Source organism: Aspergillus eucalypticola, assembly GCF_003184535.1.
Source record: "Aspergillus eucalypticola CBS 122712 chromosome Unknown BO83scaffold_14, whole genome shotgun sequence".
NCBI lineage: Eukaryota > Fungi > Ascomycota > Eurotiomycetes > Eurotiales > Aspergillaceae > Aspergillus > Aspergillus eucalypticola.
This window is the reverse complement of record NW_020290288.1, coordinates 546,107-563,406: the sequence shown is the minus strand read 5'-3', so window position 1 is coordinate 563,406 and position 17,300 is coordinate 546,107. Positions and strand designations below refer to the sequence as shown.

Here is a 17,300-nt window from a genome sequence, read left to right as displayed (position 1 = left end):
CCCCGCAAATTCCGCCGAGTTAACCCCGGCAATAGCCGTGACAGCTCTTGCACGTGATAGCTATTGCTGAGTCAGCGGCCCCTGAGGCGCAGTCATCATGACAGTGGCTGGTGTCACCCAAAACGGGATTAGCGTGAGCAGCCGGGCAGTGGCCAGTTTTCCCGCGAGCAGCTGCTGGCTGGCTGGGCTGTCCTTCACCTTCATCAGCTGAAGCACTTTCGCATTCCTAATCCATTGCTTTCTGTCCGTGCTCGGTGCTGTCTTTGTCCCCTATGCGCTGAGTCTGCTGGGTGCCTTCTTGTCCGCTTTTTCGTCTCCTCTCTCTCTCTCTCTCTCTCTCCACTCTCCTCTCTTCTTGCTACGCGATAGATAGCCACATCCACATTTCCACCATGGACGTTCCTGAGCCTGAGCAGACGCCTTTCACGGCCGTGACGGCGCAAACCTCGAAGCTGGCTAGGGTATGTGCATACACTCTCTCTGATCTGGTTTTCGCAATACCTGTCGCAATCCTGCACCCAGCGCAGACGACATGCCCATCCGCTACCCCAACAAACAACACCTACCCACCGACCACGACATGACATGATAAGCTAACTACTACCTCATACAGCAATACCAAACCTACCTCGACGCCTCCACCCCATTCACAGCCTACCGCTGGACCGGCACCGTCGTCCTACTCCTCATCTTCTTCCTGAGAATCGTCCTCGCCCAGGGATGGTACATCGTAGCCTACACCCTCGGCATCTACCTGCTCAACCTCTTCCTTCTCTTCCTGCAACCCAAGTTCGACCCGTCCCTGACGCAGGATGAGGGTCTGGAAGACGGCGACGCCGCCGCTCCCAGCCTGCCCATGAAGCAAGACGACGAGTTCCGTCCTTTCATCCGCCGTCTCCCCGAATTCAAGTTCTGGCACTCGGCCACTCGCGCCATTGCTATCGGCTTCGTGTGCTCGTGGTTCGCCGTCTTCGATATCCCGGTGTTCTGGCCTGTCTTGGTGGTATACTGGATTATTCTGTTTGTGTTGACCAGTGAGTATACCAAATTCTGCTTATCTTTGGTGTGAGGCGAAATTGGTGCAAGGCTAACCCGAATCAATCTACTAGTGCGCCGCCAGATCCAGCACATGATCAAGTACCGCTATGTGCCGTTCTCGTTCGGTAAGACGCGGTACGGCCGGTCATAAAAGCGACACGAACACAAAAAGGAAAAATAGATATATCTTTTCGTCTGTCTGGATAAATGAGTCACGGCAGATTGCAATGAGATGTGATGAGACGAGACGATGATGTGGTGTGATTTGATGATGGGAATTCGTCATGTCATGCTATGCGATGCTTGGCTTTGTGCTCTTCTCTGATGGCTACTCTGGTACATCTATATATTATTGATGAATTAGATTGTCACCGTTCGGGACCCTTCCTGTCTATGTCTTATCCCATGTACTCTCCTTCATGCCAGCACAGGTTTGTTGGTAGACACATGAGGACAATGGAACAAGACAAGCACAATAACTACCTTACAACCCCCTTTAATTTTCGCTGTTTCCTTCTCTTCTCTTCATGATGATCTTTTTGAGTGTGACCTCGTGTGGCCTTGTGTGTATGTGTGTCTGTGTGTGAACTGACTTTATGAAACTTTACTACCGGGATGTTATACTAGTATCTTCCTACTATTCAATGTGTACAGAATTAAGTCAATGCCGTTTTATGCTTAATTGTTCTTCTCGCTTCTTTTACTCCTGCTTCTGCCTCTACATCCCTGTGCTATTAGAACTTAAGCCTATCTTTAGTGTATTGTGTGTGATTTACTGGTATTGTGGCTAACGAATAGATCATGGTGTTGCTAATCTGATACTTAGTCCAATCTACAGGATCCCGGGATAAGTAGCATTCTTTCATATAGTAATCGACTACCCAGTATTAGTGGTAAGTAGTAATGGGTCAGGCTTGATTGGTCTAGAAGTGGGTACTACTTATATAGCAGAAAGAAAGCCTGAGGTTCTTCTCTACCCCTTCATGTTGTAGAAAAACCACATTATACTGAGTCATACATGTGTGTGATAAGAAGTAAGTAGTAGTTAGTACTTGTGGCATACAGGTAAAGTTCATTGTCTGGTTTATTCTAGACTTTTGACTATGTGCATGGAGTTAAGTATCAAGGGGTCATCGATGGAAGTATAAGGAAATATGTAGGAAAGAAACGTTCACATGCCATCAAGGCAGTAAGTATCAATCATCATCAGTATGTGGGAAACATAACAACATTAATATTCAGAGGAAAAAAGCAAAATCATATCTCAAGATGCTCTACGCTGTGTCTCTTCGGCGTAATATTGTCCAATGACAGAGCCGACATGGCGCGACTAGGTGCGGGACGATCGAGTTCTTGCGTCTTGGTGCAGATCCAGGTGGAGGCGTACATGTTTACACTGTTTTCTGTTAGTATAATTGTTTCATGCCGTACAGCTTTCAATATGATGGTGCTTACCGATCAATGCAAGTGCCCGGAAATCTGGCACCAACTCGGCGTGCAGAGAAGCCATTCTGCTCAAAATGCTGGATATACCATGGCTCGATGCTCGCGGAACGGAGTAGTATCCGGCCACCCATCTTCAAGGCGTGGTTGAGCTTCTGTGCTTGGATGGAGGCTTCTTCGCCTTCTGGGTCGAACCAGTCCATGGAGTCCATGACCTGTTTGGTCCGTCAGTCTAAATGTATTTGCGAGGGTTGGAGGAGGAACATACCACAGCGATAGTCAAGCTGCGTGGCTTGATCCGCTTGATCACTTCGTTGATTTCGTCTGTGTGGATGCGGAGACCGTCGAAAGCGCCGGGTGAGGAGAGCTTCACGTGGGCCTTGGGGGAGAGATATGCGGGATGGCATCTTTTACTGTCAGCTTGCTTCCGGGGCATGTCAGCTGCGTAAGACTTACCTTCGTGAAAACTGTCCCTGCAAGCAGAGGAAGTAAAAGTAGTTGTCGTTGCTAATCAGAGTGTCCTGGACCACCGGATCCAAGGTGTCCACTACGTACTCCCAGATCGACTTGCCGCTGACATCTTTCGCCTGCTTCATGTCCTTGTTCAAGCCGTTCCTCTTAAAGTAGTCATCGATAATCATGTTACGCTGGTTCCGGGGCACGCCTGCGGCCTTCCATGCGAACCATTCCGTTCCCACCACTGCCCAGTGAAGAGGCTTGCTCATCAGGACAGAACGGATTCGGGGCCAGATCTTGCGCTGTTCTGCCAAGGTCTGGGCTTCACAGAGCTGTCGTACCTGGCTTTCCAGGCCGAAGACCTTGAAGAGGTAGCGGACCATCTTGATAGCGTGGCGCGATCCACCCGTCTCGTAGAGTCCCTTACCAGAAGAGGAAGTGAAGATATGGGTATGCTCCAGCCAGTACTGGAAGGCTTGACTGGACAAGTGTGGGCTCAGTCGGGAGATGAGTAGGTTGCGGAACTCGGGATGCTTTCCTTCACCGAAGATCTTCCACACATCGCGGTGGCCCAGAGCCATGAAGCTAGCCACCTTGAGTTCCAGAAGATGGTTCTGATTTGGGTTCAAGTCAACCGCATGGACTCGACGCGGGCTCTTCTGAAGGTAGTCGAGGATGTTGTCACCGGCGCTGGTGATGGCCAGAATGACATCGTCTCGCTTGATGTCCAGCAGGCGGTGGTCCACGCGGGGGTCTTCCCAGTTGAAAGCATAAATATACTCGTTTCCGAACTGAGTGTGCTTTGGGAGGAGGTCATTGTAGAAGATACGGTGGTGGTGATTCTGGTAAAAGGACGAAGGGAGAGGCAGGTTCGCGCTCAGATTGATCACAGCCGACTCATAGGCCTTGGATCTGATTTCCTGAGTGCTGTTGACAACAGCAGTCTCCATCTCCTTGCGATGGTTGGCGGGAGAGAGGTACGGCGACTCTGTGAACGAAGCATTCAACTTCTCGATGGCCTCGCGACCTGAGTGTGTGGTCGAATCTTTCTGGCAACCGACAAAGATATAGTATGGGATACCACCCAAAAGGTAGTTTCTCTCGCTGGCAGAAATGACGGTTCCGAATCGGTACTCCAGGTAGTCACGGCGGGCTGCCTCCAAGCTGACCCGGTCCACGTCAAACCAGGCACGCCAGAAGACACGGCCGAGCCAGTTTACATGGCGGTTGAAGGCGCCGCCAGTGTAGTTACGCGACGAGACATCAACAATGCTTTGGACTATCGGGGGTCAGAGCGATTGCGTCGACAGATGTTGCTAGACTTACCATAGAAGTCACACACTCCCAGAACGCCAGTAGGCTTCAAGAGTGCAGGCAGCGCGTCGATGACACTGTAGTAGTCTGCATCGTATGAGCACCATCCTCTAATACGTAACTAAGTGCACCAACCTGGAATCATGGACAAGCTATAGCTCATTGTTGCCAAGTCGGCACCGGCGCTGCTCTCGTTACGGGGATCGATCTTATCATCCTCCGGCAAACGGAAGGAGCGAGCATCCTGGCAGACAACGTGGACGTTCTTCCATCCCAGCCTTTCGAAGCGCTGGCGGGCCACCTCACAGAGCGATGGTGATAGATCGACCAGATAAACGCGGGAGAAGAAATCTTTGACGGGTAGGAAGACAGACATGGCTTCAATGTTGTATCTAATAGTGGTTAGGGGTCAGTCGGACGTTGTGTCCTCGAGAGTGCTCACCCAGTGCCTCCGCCAATCTACATTGTTAGCCAGGACTCATTCGGTAAGACTGCATAGGTGGTACTTACATCAACCCAGACAGCCTTGCCGGACTGAAGCTGCTTGTTCTCGACCTTGTGCTTCAGTTGGGCTGCAACCAGACCCAGCATATCCTCTCGACCGCGCAACAAACGCTTGCGAGTGGCATCGTAGACGCCAGCCTGTGTCCGTTTCTGTCAGAAAATGGAAGTAGGCAGTCAATTGGCGGTTATCTGGCATACCTGCGTCTTGTAGAAGCTCTCGAGAGCATCCTGTTGGCCATTTCCGTGCTTCTCGTGGGGTTTGAGGAATGTCGCGTATGCGAACTTGAGATAGGTGAAGACACCGCTATTGTAGTCAATTTTGCGCTTCTGCGACGACAACATCATGACCACTGCGACGAACGCGCAGACCGCGAACGCAGTTCCGGCAATGTAAACATGTAGCCAGTTCAATTGGCCCCCAAAGGGACCGGTTATACTGCTGGAAGACATGAGGGTGCAAAGGGGTGTAACGGGATAGATTTGAAGCCTCCTGTCATAGGAAGGACAGATGAGAGGCAGATCTCCTGCCTCGAGAACTGCGAGGACGGGCGGCTTCTTGAATCAATTGCTCTGCAGCACCGACAGAGCAATGCGGGAGAAGTTAGCCACATCTTTGGGATGCACGCCCCACTTGCGACAGCCCCTCCTGGTCCGAGTTGAATTTAAAAAAGACATGAGCGCAGCGCGATGCCCTATCAGGGGAACACATGGTCTGGGGATGATAAGCTGCATTGGCTGTCCGTAGTGAAAGAGTGAATGGCTCGCGGGAAGAGGTGGAGGAAGGATCTCCAGGTGCTCCCCGAGGACCAGCTGGCACCGAATTGCAGTAGGAGACACTCGTTAGCAGAGGATGGAGAGGAGAGTTGCAGAGCTTGTATGGATGCATCTGCGTATAGTTCGGGTAGGCCAATCAAGGGTGCATGTGCCCGCACGCCGTGGGCTCCCGGAGCCACTCGCCGCCAATGAATCCCGCACGCCAGCCCCAGGCACCCTGATCTTCCAACTTATTGGTACAGGCCCCGATCAACGGTCAACACCCATCCATCGTCTTGCCAATAATAGCAGTCATACCAAGAGGTTGTATCGGGCAGATCCTCGATGCAGACGCACTGCCGTCAATTCCTCCCTCCCTTTATTCCTCCATCTCTCCTTTTCGTCGCTGGTCAGGTACTAGGGCGATCCCGGATTCTGGGAGAGGCACATGTCTGATAAACTTCGTACATCCACGGTCAGCTAGTGAACTCCAGTATAGCATGAAAGTATAAATTTTCCAAAACTACCCGGCCTGACAAAGGAGTTACAGGCTGGTCTGCGACTCTCCACACTGCTGCGTACTCGCCCGGTCCATGCACGTACGCATGCTCCCTCGCCGCCACCTGAAGTCTGCGTACATGTTACCCCTCCTTGCAACCGCGATAGCCGAGTGCCTTTTGTCCCTTAGACATGTGGAAAGATTGCAATGCATCGGTACATTCTTCCTGGTCGAGTTAAGTACACCTGTGTGAGTTTCTGTCAGAAAAGAGCGGAGACCGTCGAACATATACTAGCCAGCGTTGAAGAAATATTTCAAAAATCAAATACCCAGATACTACAGATCTCAAACGTGATCATGTCCTGAGACAAAGAATAAGAGGCAGCTCTCTCGTTTGTTGTGACTGTCATTAGTTCTTGAGAATCATATAGAATACAAGAAATCGCACTATATTCGCTTTAGAGCCGGGGCCCCGCTTGTATTGTACTGGAGAAATGAGCTCCACCACCCCGGGTTAATGGAAGGCCTTTTCTACAGCTTCAGTATGGTGGTACAGCTCTGTTCTAGGTTGCATATCTACGTTCATTGAATCAGTGCTAACTATATATACTCTATAGATACATACTCTTAATTCTTTCTTCCAGATACCTCTATACTCACATCACCGATCCGCAATACCCGAAACAAGATCGCGAGCCAGCCCAGCAATAATCTCCAACCCCGTCATATCCACACTTTTACCACTAGGCGATCTCAACCTCCTAGCCGGCCCATCAAGCCGCTTCCACACCTCAATAAATCTCTGGTTATCCTCGTTCAAGCCTATTCCCCGAAATATACTGCGCATCCCATAAAAGTCCCTGGCTTTCTCCATGTCTGAAAGCCGCACCGCCGTCGACGAGCATCTCCCCGTCAATTCTGTCTCCATCTCCGCTTGAATCACTCCAAGCCGGATACAATGCAAAACTAGAGCTGCAAGTCCTGCTGCTAGGGCGGTAGAGATTGACGAGCCAGACTTCTCTTCTGAATCAATAGGCAGCCCCTTCTCGAGATAAGGACTCCGTGGGGAGATCTTATGTCCGGGGAAGATGAAGCTCAGGTGCTGCGGGTTGCCGGATGGGCCGTACACCCTGCCATCAGCTGTGGAAGCTCCAATTCTGAATATGCGTCTGTCGAACGAACAGGGATATTCGATTTCGGCCACGGCGCCTTTGTCGGATGCGGCGCCGAATAGGAGGATTTTGGCGTCTAAGGCGGCTCTGATTGCATCTTGTAGTGCAGTTATGCTGCTTTGGTTATCATCTGTTTGTTGGATCGTCCAGGACATGGAGATTATGTCCACTTTCTGGCGGACCGCTGCCATTACGGCCTGGGGTAATTGTTAGGCTAGTCTGAGGTTGGTCAAAGGCAGCACTTGTAAAAACTCACCAGTGCAGCACTTTCGGCTGAGATTTGCCTACCACCCCCGTCAGGGTCCGGATGCATCTCAAGTTTGCAGACATACAATCTGGCCGTCGGACAAACTCTGCAGATCATATCCGCCATCATCGTCCCGTGGCCACCACCGGAGATGTAGTAAGGACTGGTCCCGTTGCCATCAAGGTATGTACGGTCAAAAGATTCGCCTCCGATAACCTTTCCTTGAAGGGACTCGATGTGAATATCAACCCCATCATCAATGACAGCCACCTTGATATTTTCCTTCAGCACAAGCGTATCTGTTGCGGGCACCTTGACATTTTGAAGCTCGTCTGCAAATCTGTCTATGCAGCCTAACCACCGATTGGGCTGAATTCTTCTCTTTCGTAGGTCGACTGACATGTTAGCTGGGCTGGCCGTATCTTTGAGTCGCTTGCTGGTTGAAACACCAATCTCGCTTTGTCTGACGAGAATTGGTTTGCGAGGCTCAACTAGGCTGCTGTTCTTGGTGATAGTCCTTCTAGCAGCATTGATTTCTTCCACTGCTTGGTTGAGCCTTGATTGAAGATACTCGACTGCGGAAGTAACTTTGTGAAATGCTTCCGGACCCTGGAGGATGGTCAGAGGAAAGATCAGAAAATTATCAGGCCAGCATGCTTACCTTTTCCTTATTCCATACCAGATAAACACGTTCGAGTTTCTCCAATCGTAGAAGGCCATCCTGCTCCGTCCAGGCCTTCAAGATAGATGGATCCCCGCTCCATCGAAGATAAACTTCTTTTAACCCCCGGCAAGCATTGAATAGCGTCTGAGAACTCATGTCGGCCTTTCGCCATGACAACGTTTCTATTTCGAATTTGCTTAGGCAATCGGTAATAGCTTTATCTGTGTGGGGCACGTCTTCTGTATCATGAACAACAACCTTGAGAATGTGCCTGACATTCCTACGATAAAGCCAGTTGAAAAAGAAGACGAGATCATTTGGGCCTTGATCCTCTTTCATGGTCTGGGCTAGCTTTTTTGCTAGCCTTGAACCTGGAGCAGGCCCAGGAGGCTTCTGCAACAGCACAGGTCGGAACGATACATATCGTAGGACTTCGTCGAAGACCATATGACGGTAGCTGTCTTCAAATGATTCTTGTGATATGGTCAATGGACCCTGAGAGAAGTCAAATGACAGGTTGACATCTGGTTTGACATTAGGACTGCCCAAATATCTTTGGGTCGGTCAATACGTACTTTGAATATTCGCACCATAGAGGAACCTCGTTGCCGAGAGCTGGTCTCTGATATTCCGTTCGGGAGCACTTTCGAAGGTTGAGCGAAGGTAGTACAGTTTGATCTCTTGTTGAATACTGTCTGCATACAAATGAATTTCCGGAGACATGTCCGTCTTTGGTTCTTGCCTAGGCCACCATTAGTGAGAACTTGACAAAGTTCTGCAGGTAAGATACCTCTGATCACACTTCTCTAATGGCTGCTGCTTCCTTGCAGTGGTCTGATTTACCGGCAACTCGTCAAGCGCTCTTCTACCTCCGACTAGAGTCGACTGGTCTTCAATTTTTCCTGCCAGAATCTCCAAAGGGCTCTCTGCCTTTGCTTCCTGATGACCCACATGCGCTTTTTCCCGCGTGTAGCGGTGGTACTCGTACACGGACAAACCGGGCGGATCTATCGTGAACTGATCCAAAGCCGCATCTCCGCGTGCGATGAGTGCCTTCACAAGGCTCAGTTGTGAGGCAGACGACCGGTGATACTCTACTGCAAGATGCAAAGGGGTAAGACCATTCTTATCGCGCGCCGATAGGGTAGTGTTCGACGCCCCCTCAATAAGCTTCAAGGCATAGGAATGGTCCAGAAAGTGATGAATGGCAGCATGGATACAGTTCCGTCCGTTTTCAGAAGTCTGCCGCAGAAGAATGTCCATTTCCGCACCATTGACCTCCTTTAATATGGCGTCCACGAAGGCAAGGTTCCCGTATGCAATAGCAACATGCAGAGGGGTCTTTTCGTTGACGTCCTTATATTGCAAGAGATGTCCCTTTTTCCTCACCGCGAAGCGTATAGCAGTGCTGTGTGCCAGCCTGCTCGCCGCTATATGGAGGAAGGTCTGTCTATCTACACGGGTCCTCTCGTCCAGGACGTGAGAATAGTCGGCCAGGAACACAGCTCGAGAATTTCCGTTTCTTAGGTCTAAGGTCTTGTTGCAGATTTTGGTGATGATCTCGTCGAAGGTGGCCTGCACCTTGTCTTTTGGAGACGTCTGCACTGCGTAATTGATGGAGTCGTCAACGTCGTAATCCAAGTCAAGATCGGTTTTGTTGGCTGTTTCGGATGGTGTGGCTTCTCGGAAGATTTTCAGTGATTCTTTGAAGATCATGGTGTTGTCTAAACTTGTCTGGGTGATCTCGGGGCTGTATCATATGAGCTGGAAGTTGTACTCCGGGACCAAAGCGCTTCGGGTCCATCATTGTACCCTTATATAGTATAGATATAACTCTTCTCTTTTGGATCCGTTGGTCAGACCTTAGATAATGTGGAAGTCCCTCCTGCAAGACACGAGCGGCCCATATACCTGGCGCTTCTGAACGGCCAGTGAAATATCTCTATTGCTAGCTCTCATCTACACGGGCGGCTAGCGGCGAGAAGCCCTATCATCTCCGTGCCGCCTCGAAACTAGTAGCTTGTGAAGATTCCGCATTATTAAGTGCTTTTGTCCATCCAGAACGGGTCTTGATCAAATTTTCAGTAACCCTTGTATTATGCCATTGAAACGACGAGACGAATGGTAATGACTAGCCTGGAAGAAGAAAGTGTATACGAATCTGAGCATGCAGATTTTCCTTAACAGTTCCATTAGCGCCGGGATGCGGGAGGATGATGCTTAAGCAGCCACCAGGCGCCACAGTTAGCATTTCACGGCTTTTTATTCTTGTGGTTCATGGAGATGAGACACTCAGTTATGTGTCGCTCATTGGCCAGGCTAGGGCTGCGTAGGCGCGCGCATCAAACTACACCTTTACAGAAAACAAACCATGTTTATTGGTTCGCAGATAGAGATATTACCCGCACTATAGTTGTGTGATTCGCATCAACTGATGCACATAGAAAATCTATTGTTAGAAAGTTGGGGATAGGGGCGGGATTAACCGCATACACTCTACAGGCGGATTGAATATATGAGCAAGAACCCACCACTCTTCGTCCTCAAGCTTCCCAAACGGTAGGCAGGTTCTGCATGCAAATTATTTTCCGATACTGACTTTGTGAAAGGCTGAAGTTGCCGCTGCCTTAGCCAAATTGCTAAAAGAAAAGACGAAGGGAAGTTCCAGGCCAATGTCTCCATTCGGGCAAAGGCGGACTGGAAGACGCAACTTGAGTGGCTGGTGGGATCGACAAGAGCAGATATCCCGTTCTGTTTGACCCTACTTTGAGTCCCACTAGTGACAAGTACGATGATATGGAGTTGAAGATGGCTGATATTGATCTCAACGGCATCTCGGAGATTGTGGTAGAAAGCGGAAAGACCATGGCCTAGATATGGGAAGTCGCTGTGCGTTAAAATGCTTTTTCTGCTGATATATGCCATGTTCGGGATGTTAGTTGTCCATTATCCAATATACAATATTTCTTTGGCTTGCCTTTCCAGGTCATAACAAGCAGTCAAGGCTGGAATTGACGGAATATATACTTTTGAATATGTGGCTTGCAGCCATTCCGATATCCAAAGTGAATGCGCTTGGAAATTACCGCACTGCTGCTTGTCACATCTTGAGTCACAGTGCAATGAGGGTTATTACCAGGATATGTTTCTGGGCATCGGGTATGTGCAAATTTTTCACCAGTATCACCTGTATAGCTAAACGCGGATATAAAATAGACACGATGTCTCAGCTTCTACCAGAGTCAGACTATTTACCAGAGGCAGCAGTGATAACAGCTACAATTGAAACACCATGGAGAACCTACCAACAGAGATTCTCGAAATGATAGGGAAGTTCATTGCCTTAGACATAGATCAGCATTGCGAAAGGATACGGAGATCGACTTTGCTTGCTTTGACTCTGTGCTGTCAGAAATTCCACAAGATATTCGAACCATTACTCTATTACCATCTTGACCTGGGCTACGGCACCCCCCTGACGGACGCCCACATCCATCTCATTATTCGTCTCTGGAATCACCCCGAGGTGGCAGACTGGGTTCGCAGCGTAAAACTTCACTGGTTCTTAGACAAAGATATACCAGTGCATGACGCTAGTGACGAGGATATTGATGAATTTGCGAAGTTCGTGCCCAGAGCACTAAACAAGATACTCACGCCAGGTGAAGCGTTCACAGACGACTGGGAGGAATGCCTGCTCGAATTCGGGATGGAGGCTTGGTTAGGAGTCTTGTTTGTTGGCTTGACGCATCTGGAACGCATTGAATTTGAACTTGAAGACTCACATCTTTTCCTCTGCATTCTATATAAAGCTGCAGGGCGAGAGAAACCCTTTCATGAAACCCCACCATTTCCTTTCCTTCGAGAGGTCGTTGCTCACTGCCAACTTGATGAAGGAATTCACGAGGTTTTCCTCATTCCTTTTCTCTATTTCCCAAATGTCCAGTCTATCACAGGTTCTTCGATCTCGGCTGAATGTAGCCGTGATGAAGAGTGTCATCTCTACTCTCACGAACCACCCCTCTCAGCTGGTCCCATAAAACAGATTTCGTTGGGCGATGTCCGGAAGTGCACCGGAATGCTCAAGTGGCTTCGAGTTTGCAAAGAACTGGAACATTTCTCAATCGAGGCCTCACTTCACCCAGACTCAGAGGAGATTGATGAACGCTTTGATACTCGAAAACTTTATCAGGCTCTTCTTCCATTCAAAGATACCCTCAAACTTCTCAGCGTGACATATAACAAGCAATACAATACTTGGCTCGACATGAGCGGAGGGATCCCTGTTTGCGAGGATAACATCCCGTTTGAGTCCTTTCGAGAATTCTCTGCCCTTGAGCATTTGACTGTTCGGCATGCCCACCTCGTACCGATCTTTTCACACGCTGCTGTCAATAAACCCAGCATTGGTCGGCTTGTTGATAGGCTTCCGAGCTCCCTGCAAACTCTTTCTGTCCATGACGTTCTCCCCGATAATAGTGGTCTGCTGGCGGAACTCTTGATGGTTGCCCAGGATCGGGTTTTATTTCCTGACCTGAAGAGTTTGGAACTCAGGGACAGGCCTCTGATATGGCCTGCATCAAATGATGAAACAATACCGGATGGAACGACAGTGGGTGGGGGAGCAGCTGGATTGAATATGGTTCTCGTAGAAGAAGAAGCCTACAGAGAATATGAGGATACAGAAAGGTTGAAACGGGAATGTGAGGCTAGAGGCATCGACATGCGATGGGTCATGGAAGGTATGTCTGACAGTGAAGAAGAGGGTGAAGTACGTAATGCAGGACATTAAGCCACAGCTATCGTCGCTAAATGCACACCTGCCTAATAGAATCAGTTTGGTTCCTGTTTAATAGAATGGGCATAGAAGACTTGAAAAGTCATTTAATGTTATAGTTCGCAGTGGAGTCTCATAGGGTATTAAGAGTATTAAGAGTATTAAGAGTATTAAGAGTATTAAGAGTATTAAGAGTATTAAGAGTATTAAGAGTATTAAGAGTATTAAGAGTATTAAGAGTATTAAGAGTATTAAGAGTATTAAGAGTAATAAGAGTATTTTCTGCACCGGCCACCAGGCCGAAATGCTGCAATGCACATACTAGGAAAAATACATTAGTAAATTAGCAATAGTTGCCCTTTCGGCTGTAACATTCTCGATGATCGAGCTTTTCTCTGCAACCATACTATCCGTTTGTTGTGCATTTGCCAAATTTGACGGTTACAGATTCCCAATAACTGAATTAAGTAAACTGTGAATATCCATGCTCAATAATCGCAATGACCACAGTACCCGCATTCTTTATCGCAAGCTGTGAAGTCTTTGGGGGACTCGGAGCCATATCCATAGTCGTAAATCTCATGCTGCGGGTAATAACTGAGACTAGGACTCAACCATACCGAAGGCTCCTCATCAGGCTGTCTTAGTTAGCAGGTGTCATATAACAATTTAGGTGCATTACCTCTTCATTAAGAGCACTCTTGATCACGCTAGTATCCTTGAGACTCCAGTCACTTTCATACTTCTCATTCGCACGCAATGATTCTTCAAGAAAGTCTGCACTGGGGAAAGAATCCAAGACTCTCCGGACATGACAACCGTGCTTTGATACCCAATCAACCCCACTGCCAGAATCAAGAATCCTAGTCACAATCTGCTGGAGCCTGTCCCGACCTGAAACCTCTTGTCTCGTAGTTAGCTTACTTTCTTTTGTTGCAGGTATAACTAAGGCTTCTACTTCCGCGACTTCGACTTCATCGTCGACAGAAGAGTCGAGACAACCACAGAGAAATACAATCAAGTTAGTACTGGTAAGCCCAGAAATCCAAGAGGTTTCAAGCTCAAGCCCGAGATTGAACTTTTGATTGAGCCAGTCAAGGCAGAGTAGGGATAGGAGATGGTTTGACCTAAGAGATATCCGGTCTGGCGGAAGCAGGAACCTCAGCACACTCTTCAAGGCCAAATTGTCTGGATCGGCAGCTGGAGGAATCATTTCAGGAGACTTTGAATCCGTTCCCTCTACAGGGATATCCTAAAACCTTTTCAATGATCTGATATGCCCTATTAGCTGAGATGGCTGACCTCAGGTGATCTTGCTATAGGGTCATGTTGTTTTTGAACAGATGCTTCGCCTTGGCTTAAATCGGCCTTATATTCCGAGCTCTCGATCCCTATATTTATTTCCTTCATTTGATGCTCTTTCGTTCGAAGGGCTAGATCGATATCTCGGGATGGTCGTGCGAGGTTGACCCGCTAATGATGCGAAATAGTAGGATTCCTCTGGTAAAGATTGACTTCATGAAACTTTTTGTGTTTGTCGCATCTGAAGTTCTTGTACCTTCATGATCTTAACGAGATCTGGTTCGAACTTTTGATCGTCATCACATACGAATCCAGTTTTTCAAAGTTCCAATCAATTAAATCTCCTTCGGCAACTTCCACGAACTGGGAGCCAGTCCCCGCTGGCGCGAAATATCTGATGGACTCCTGTGGCCCAAAATCGACCTGTTCTACAAGCTGAACAGCATAAGGAACGGTGTCGGCCCGCACTGAGACTGAGTCCAGAATGGGAGAGGATTCAAGCTTGGTCCACTGCATGAAGGCTTCGAATTTGTCCTCGTGATCAAGCTTCTGTGGGCGGTACGGATTGATAGAGGGGCAACAGAATATCGAACTCATTGTGACGATGAGTATGTTCTGAGGTAGACAAGCTAAGGGGTTCCTTCACTCGAGTCCGATCTTCCTGAAGGTGAAGATCAAATAGTGTAGGTGCTGGTGGCGACTTTATTAGAGAGGGGCATTATGATGCCTCGTATTAAAACTCGTATTCCTGGGTATATGTGTATGGTATTGTTAAGGAGAGTTCTGGTCAGCTATTTAGACGCTCAAAGACCGTCTCGTAATTTATGACAGAAATAGCAGAAATGAACTGTTTAAAACGTTATAAGTCGCCCTCTGTTGGCTATTTGGCCCCTTCTCAAACTGCCCTGATTACTCCGTACATCACCACGCATCACATCACCTGAGCCAATAGCTCTGGAAAATCAATGGCTAATATTCATCGTCAGGGCCGGCAGTTTGTTGCTATGGCTTGGATATAAACATATTTATGTACTGTACTGAACGTCGTACTGAACGTGGCTTGTCGTCAAGGCGAACCATAATATATGCATGTGATGATAATGAGCAAAGACTCCGGTTTTACTCAGGAATGCGCACAACAGCCCGTCCCTCGATCTCAGATCGCCCCAGTCGCTGCAGGACATCATCGATGCAGTCGAATTCAAAGCACTCAATATGTGCTGTCACATCGCCTCTTACAGCCATCTCCATCAACTCTTCCATCTCCTTGGCGGTTCCGGCAGAGTTGCCAACAATTGTTAGTCCTGTTTCATGTCAGCATTTGTCGCGATTGATTGAGCTAGAAGAAAACAGTGACGAATATATATCACCTTTCACAATCATCTCAAATGGCGTCGCCGGTAACCTAAACGGCACACTTGGTATACCGACGCATACCAAAACACCCAAGCTGCGAAGCATTTTCATACTCTGCGTGTATGCTGGCTCATTATTGGCTGTGCAGATGACAGCATGCGCACCTAGCCCTGAGGTCAGAGCCTTCACTTCACGCTCTACGTCGTCTGTTTTGTAGTCTAGGAAGGCGTGGGCTCCTAGGGAAAGGCACAGCTGCTTTTTCTTCTCGCCGCTATGCTGGGTAAGCTTCAAAACACTGCGATGATACTGGCACCATACCTGTCAATTGCAATGACCCTGAGCCCCTTCTTAGCAGCAATCTGAACGCCCCTTATATGCCGTCAGCTTTAACTACCGGGAAGAAACACCTGCAGATGTGCATACATATGTCCTAGGCCTCCACCTGCTCCAGGAAGCACAATCCAATCTCCGGGTCGAGATTTGGTCTTCATAATCGAGGAGTACATAGCGATGCCCGCTGCGGTGAGATTAGCTTAGGTACTTCAAGATATGAGGCGGCCAGTTGTACACACCGCACAAGAGTGGTGCAGCTACGTCCGGTGCTAGCTCAGGAGGGATTATAGTTGCATGAATCGCAGGACTGACGACGTATTCTATTATCCAAACACTGGTCAGTAAACAGGTCCAGAGGCGAAAGATTAACGATACTCACGTTGAAATGTCCCTGGGACATTCTGCACTCAATTAACATAATCACACTAACAAGGCCAAATAGTATTTGCCTACCGCTCCAGCATTCTTCTGATACGGACACGCCGTATTATTGATAGCGCAAATCTCACACTCCAAACAGGAACTATACAGCCATCTGCATAAACCCTCAATCAAGGTCTGTCTCTGTATATCAATCGCCGTACGAACCGTATACCAACTCTTCGTCCCATCCACGTTTGCTCGTCGAGACCACTGCCCACTATGCGCATAACAGGTCAGGTATAGACAAATGCTATCAAGGCGATTGCATGAGACACTTACCTTTCACCACCTTTCCCACTCCTTCATGACCCGCTACATCCGTCAACATGGGGGTCTCCCCCCGCACGCTGTGGACATCCGAATGGCATACTCCGGAGTACTCGAGCTTGACTAGGACCTCTCCCTCAGTAGGTACAGGAATCGAACGGTCATTTATAATCTGTAATCTGGAAGTGGCATTTGCCCCAGAAGGTGGGAGAACAGCTGCGATTTGGGTTTGAGGAATAGCCATGTTGTATGTAGCAGTAAGTGAAGTGGTTGCGGAGATGCGGAGGGATGCTGGTGGGATGTTGCGGGGTAAATATACTGCTTTGGATACACAATATCAACATCAAAGTGACCGTTATAGACCAAGACACTGAAGAGGTGGTGCTGGTTCGCATCCGAGGAGTCTGACTTTTCTTGTGCAAATCAGATAGGACTCACAGGTACCTATGAATGGTTTATTTCCTCATCGTGCAAGATTATCTATCCGGAGGCTAATCCGAACCTATAGTTAACGAGTACTATCGGGACTGATACGCGCCTGGTGAGCGATAGGCTCGGAGTAGATAAGAAGATTGGAGATTGTAGTGTTGCTATCTACTTTCCGCCAGTCGCTCCGCGATACAATAACTAATCATGCTTGGCTGGGCGTTCTTCATGGCTCATTCTTCTGTTTAAACGGATCAGTCGTGAAAATCATATCTACAAGCTAGGCATGGAGTCAGATCAGTGTGCCCATATTATTGAAAAGACCA

General features: G+C 48.5%; 6 protein-coding genes across 6 annotated transcripts; 2 read left to right on the top strand and 4 right to left on the bottom strand.

Moving 5' to 3' along the window:
• Positions 1-197: 197 nt before the first annotated feature.
• Positions 198-1,412, top strand: BO83DRAFT_46888 (Rer1 family protein). Its single transcript, XM_025537378.1, has 3 exons — positions 198-461; positions 614-1,034; positions 1,110-1,412. Exons 1-3 carry the CDS (start codon positions 393-395, stop codon positions 1,187-1,189), a joined length of 570 nt encoding a protein of 189 aa, XP_025387625.1. The 5' UTR covers positions 198-392; the 3' UTR covers positions 1,190-1,412.
• Positions 1,413-2,295: 883 nt separating this feature from the next.
• BO83DRAFT_446401 (class I SAM-dependent methyltransferase) lies at positions 2,296-5,205 on the bottom strand (the record flags this gene model as incomplete). Its single annotated transcript, XM_025536597.1, has 9 exons — positions 2,296-2,434; positions 2,494-2,696; positions 2,750-2,888; positions 2,938-4,216; positions 4,264-4,338; positions 4,387-4,643; positions 4,694-4,710; positions 4,762-4,893; positions 4,954-5,205. The coding sequence occupies 9 exons, from the start codon at positions 5,203-5,205 to the stop codon at positions 2,296-2,298; spliced, it is 2,493 nt and encodes an 830-aa protein (XP_025387624.1).
• Positions 5,206-6,633: 1,428 nt separating this feature from the next.
• On the bottom strand, positions 6,634-9,806 carry BO83DRAFT_339299 (uncharacterized protein; the record flags this gene model as incomplete). Its single annotated transcript, XM_025528540.1, has 5 exons — positions 6,634-7,376; positions 7,436-8,035; positions 8,088-8,614; positions 8,666-8,832; positions 8,881-9,806. The coding sequence occupies 5 exons, from the start codon at positions 9,804-9,806 to the stop codon at positions 6,669-6,671; spliced, it is 2,928 nt and encodes a 975-aa protein (XP_025387623.1). The 3' UTR covers positions 6,634-6,668.
• A 1,364-nt stretch (positions 9,807-11,170) lies between these two features.
• On the top strand, positions 11,171-12,951 carry BO83DRAFT_46863 (uncharacterized protein). The gene is made up of 2 exons (XM_025537377.1): positions 11,171-11,249; positions 11,307-12,951. Exon 2 carries the CDS (start codon positions 11,383-11,385, stop codon positions 12,880-12,882), a length of 1,500 nt encoding a protein of 499 aa, XP_025387622.1. The 5' UTR covers positions 11,171-11,249; positions 11,307-11,382; the 3' UTR covers positions 12,883-12,951.
• A 404-nt stretch (positions 12,952-13,355) lies between these two features.
• On the bottom strand, positions 13,356-14,766 carry BO83DRAFT_408720 (uncharacterized protein; the record flags this gene model as incomplete). Its single annotated transcript, XM_025534072.1, has 5 exons — positions 13,356-13,505; positions 13,550-14,119; positions 14,170-14,340; positions 14,383-14,425; positions 14,477-14,766. 5 exons carry the CDS (start codon positions 14,764-14,766, stop codon positions 13,356-13,358), a joined length of 1,224 nt encoding a protein of 407 aa, XP_025387621.1.
• Positions 14,767-15,022: 256 nt separating this feature from the next.
• BO83DRAFT_339294 (zinc-dependent alcohol dehydrogenase) lies at positions 15,023-16,975 on the bottom strand. The gene is made up of 10 exons (XM_025528539.1): positions 16,958-16,975; positions 16,561-16,866; positions 16,447-16,498; positions 16,312-16,393; positions 16,238-16,259; positions 16,098-16,178; positions 15,949-16,042; positions 15,844-15,894; positions 15,540-15,796; positions 15,023-15,473 (listed from the first exon to the last, which is right to left on the bottom strand). The coding sequence occupies exons 2-10, from the start codon at positions 16,790-16,792 to the stop codon at positions 15,289-15,291; spliced, it is 1,056 nt and encodes a 351-aa protein (XP_025387620.1). The 5' UTR covers positions 16,793-16,866; positions 16,958-16,975; the 3' UTR covers positions 15,023-15,288.
• Positions 16,976-17,300: the final 325 nt, after the last annotated feature.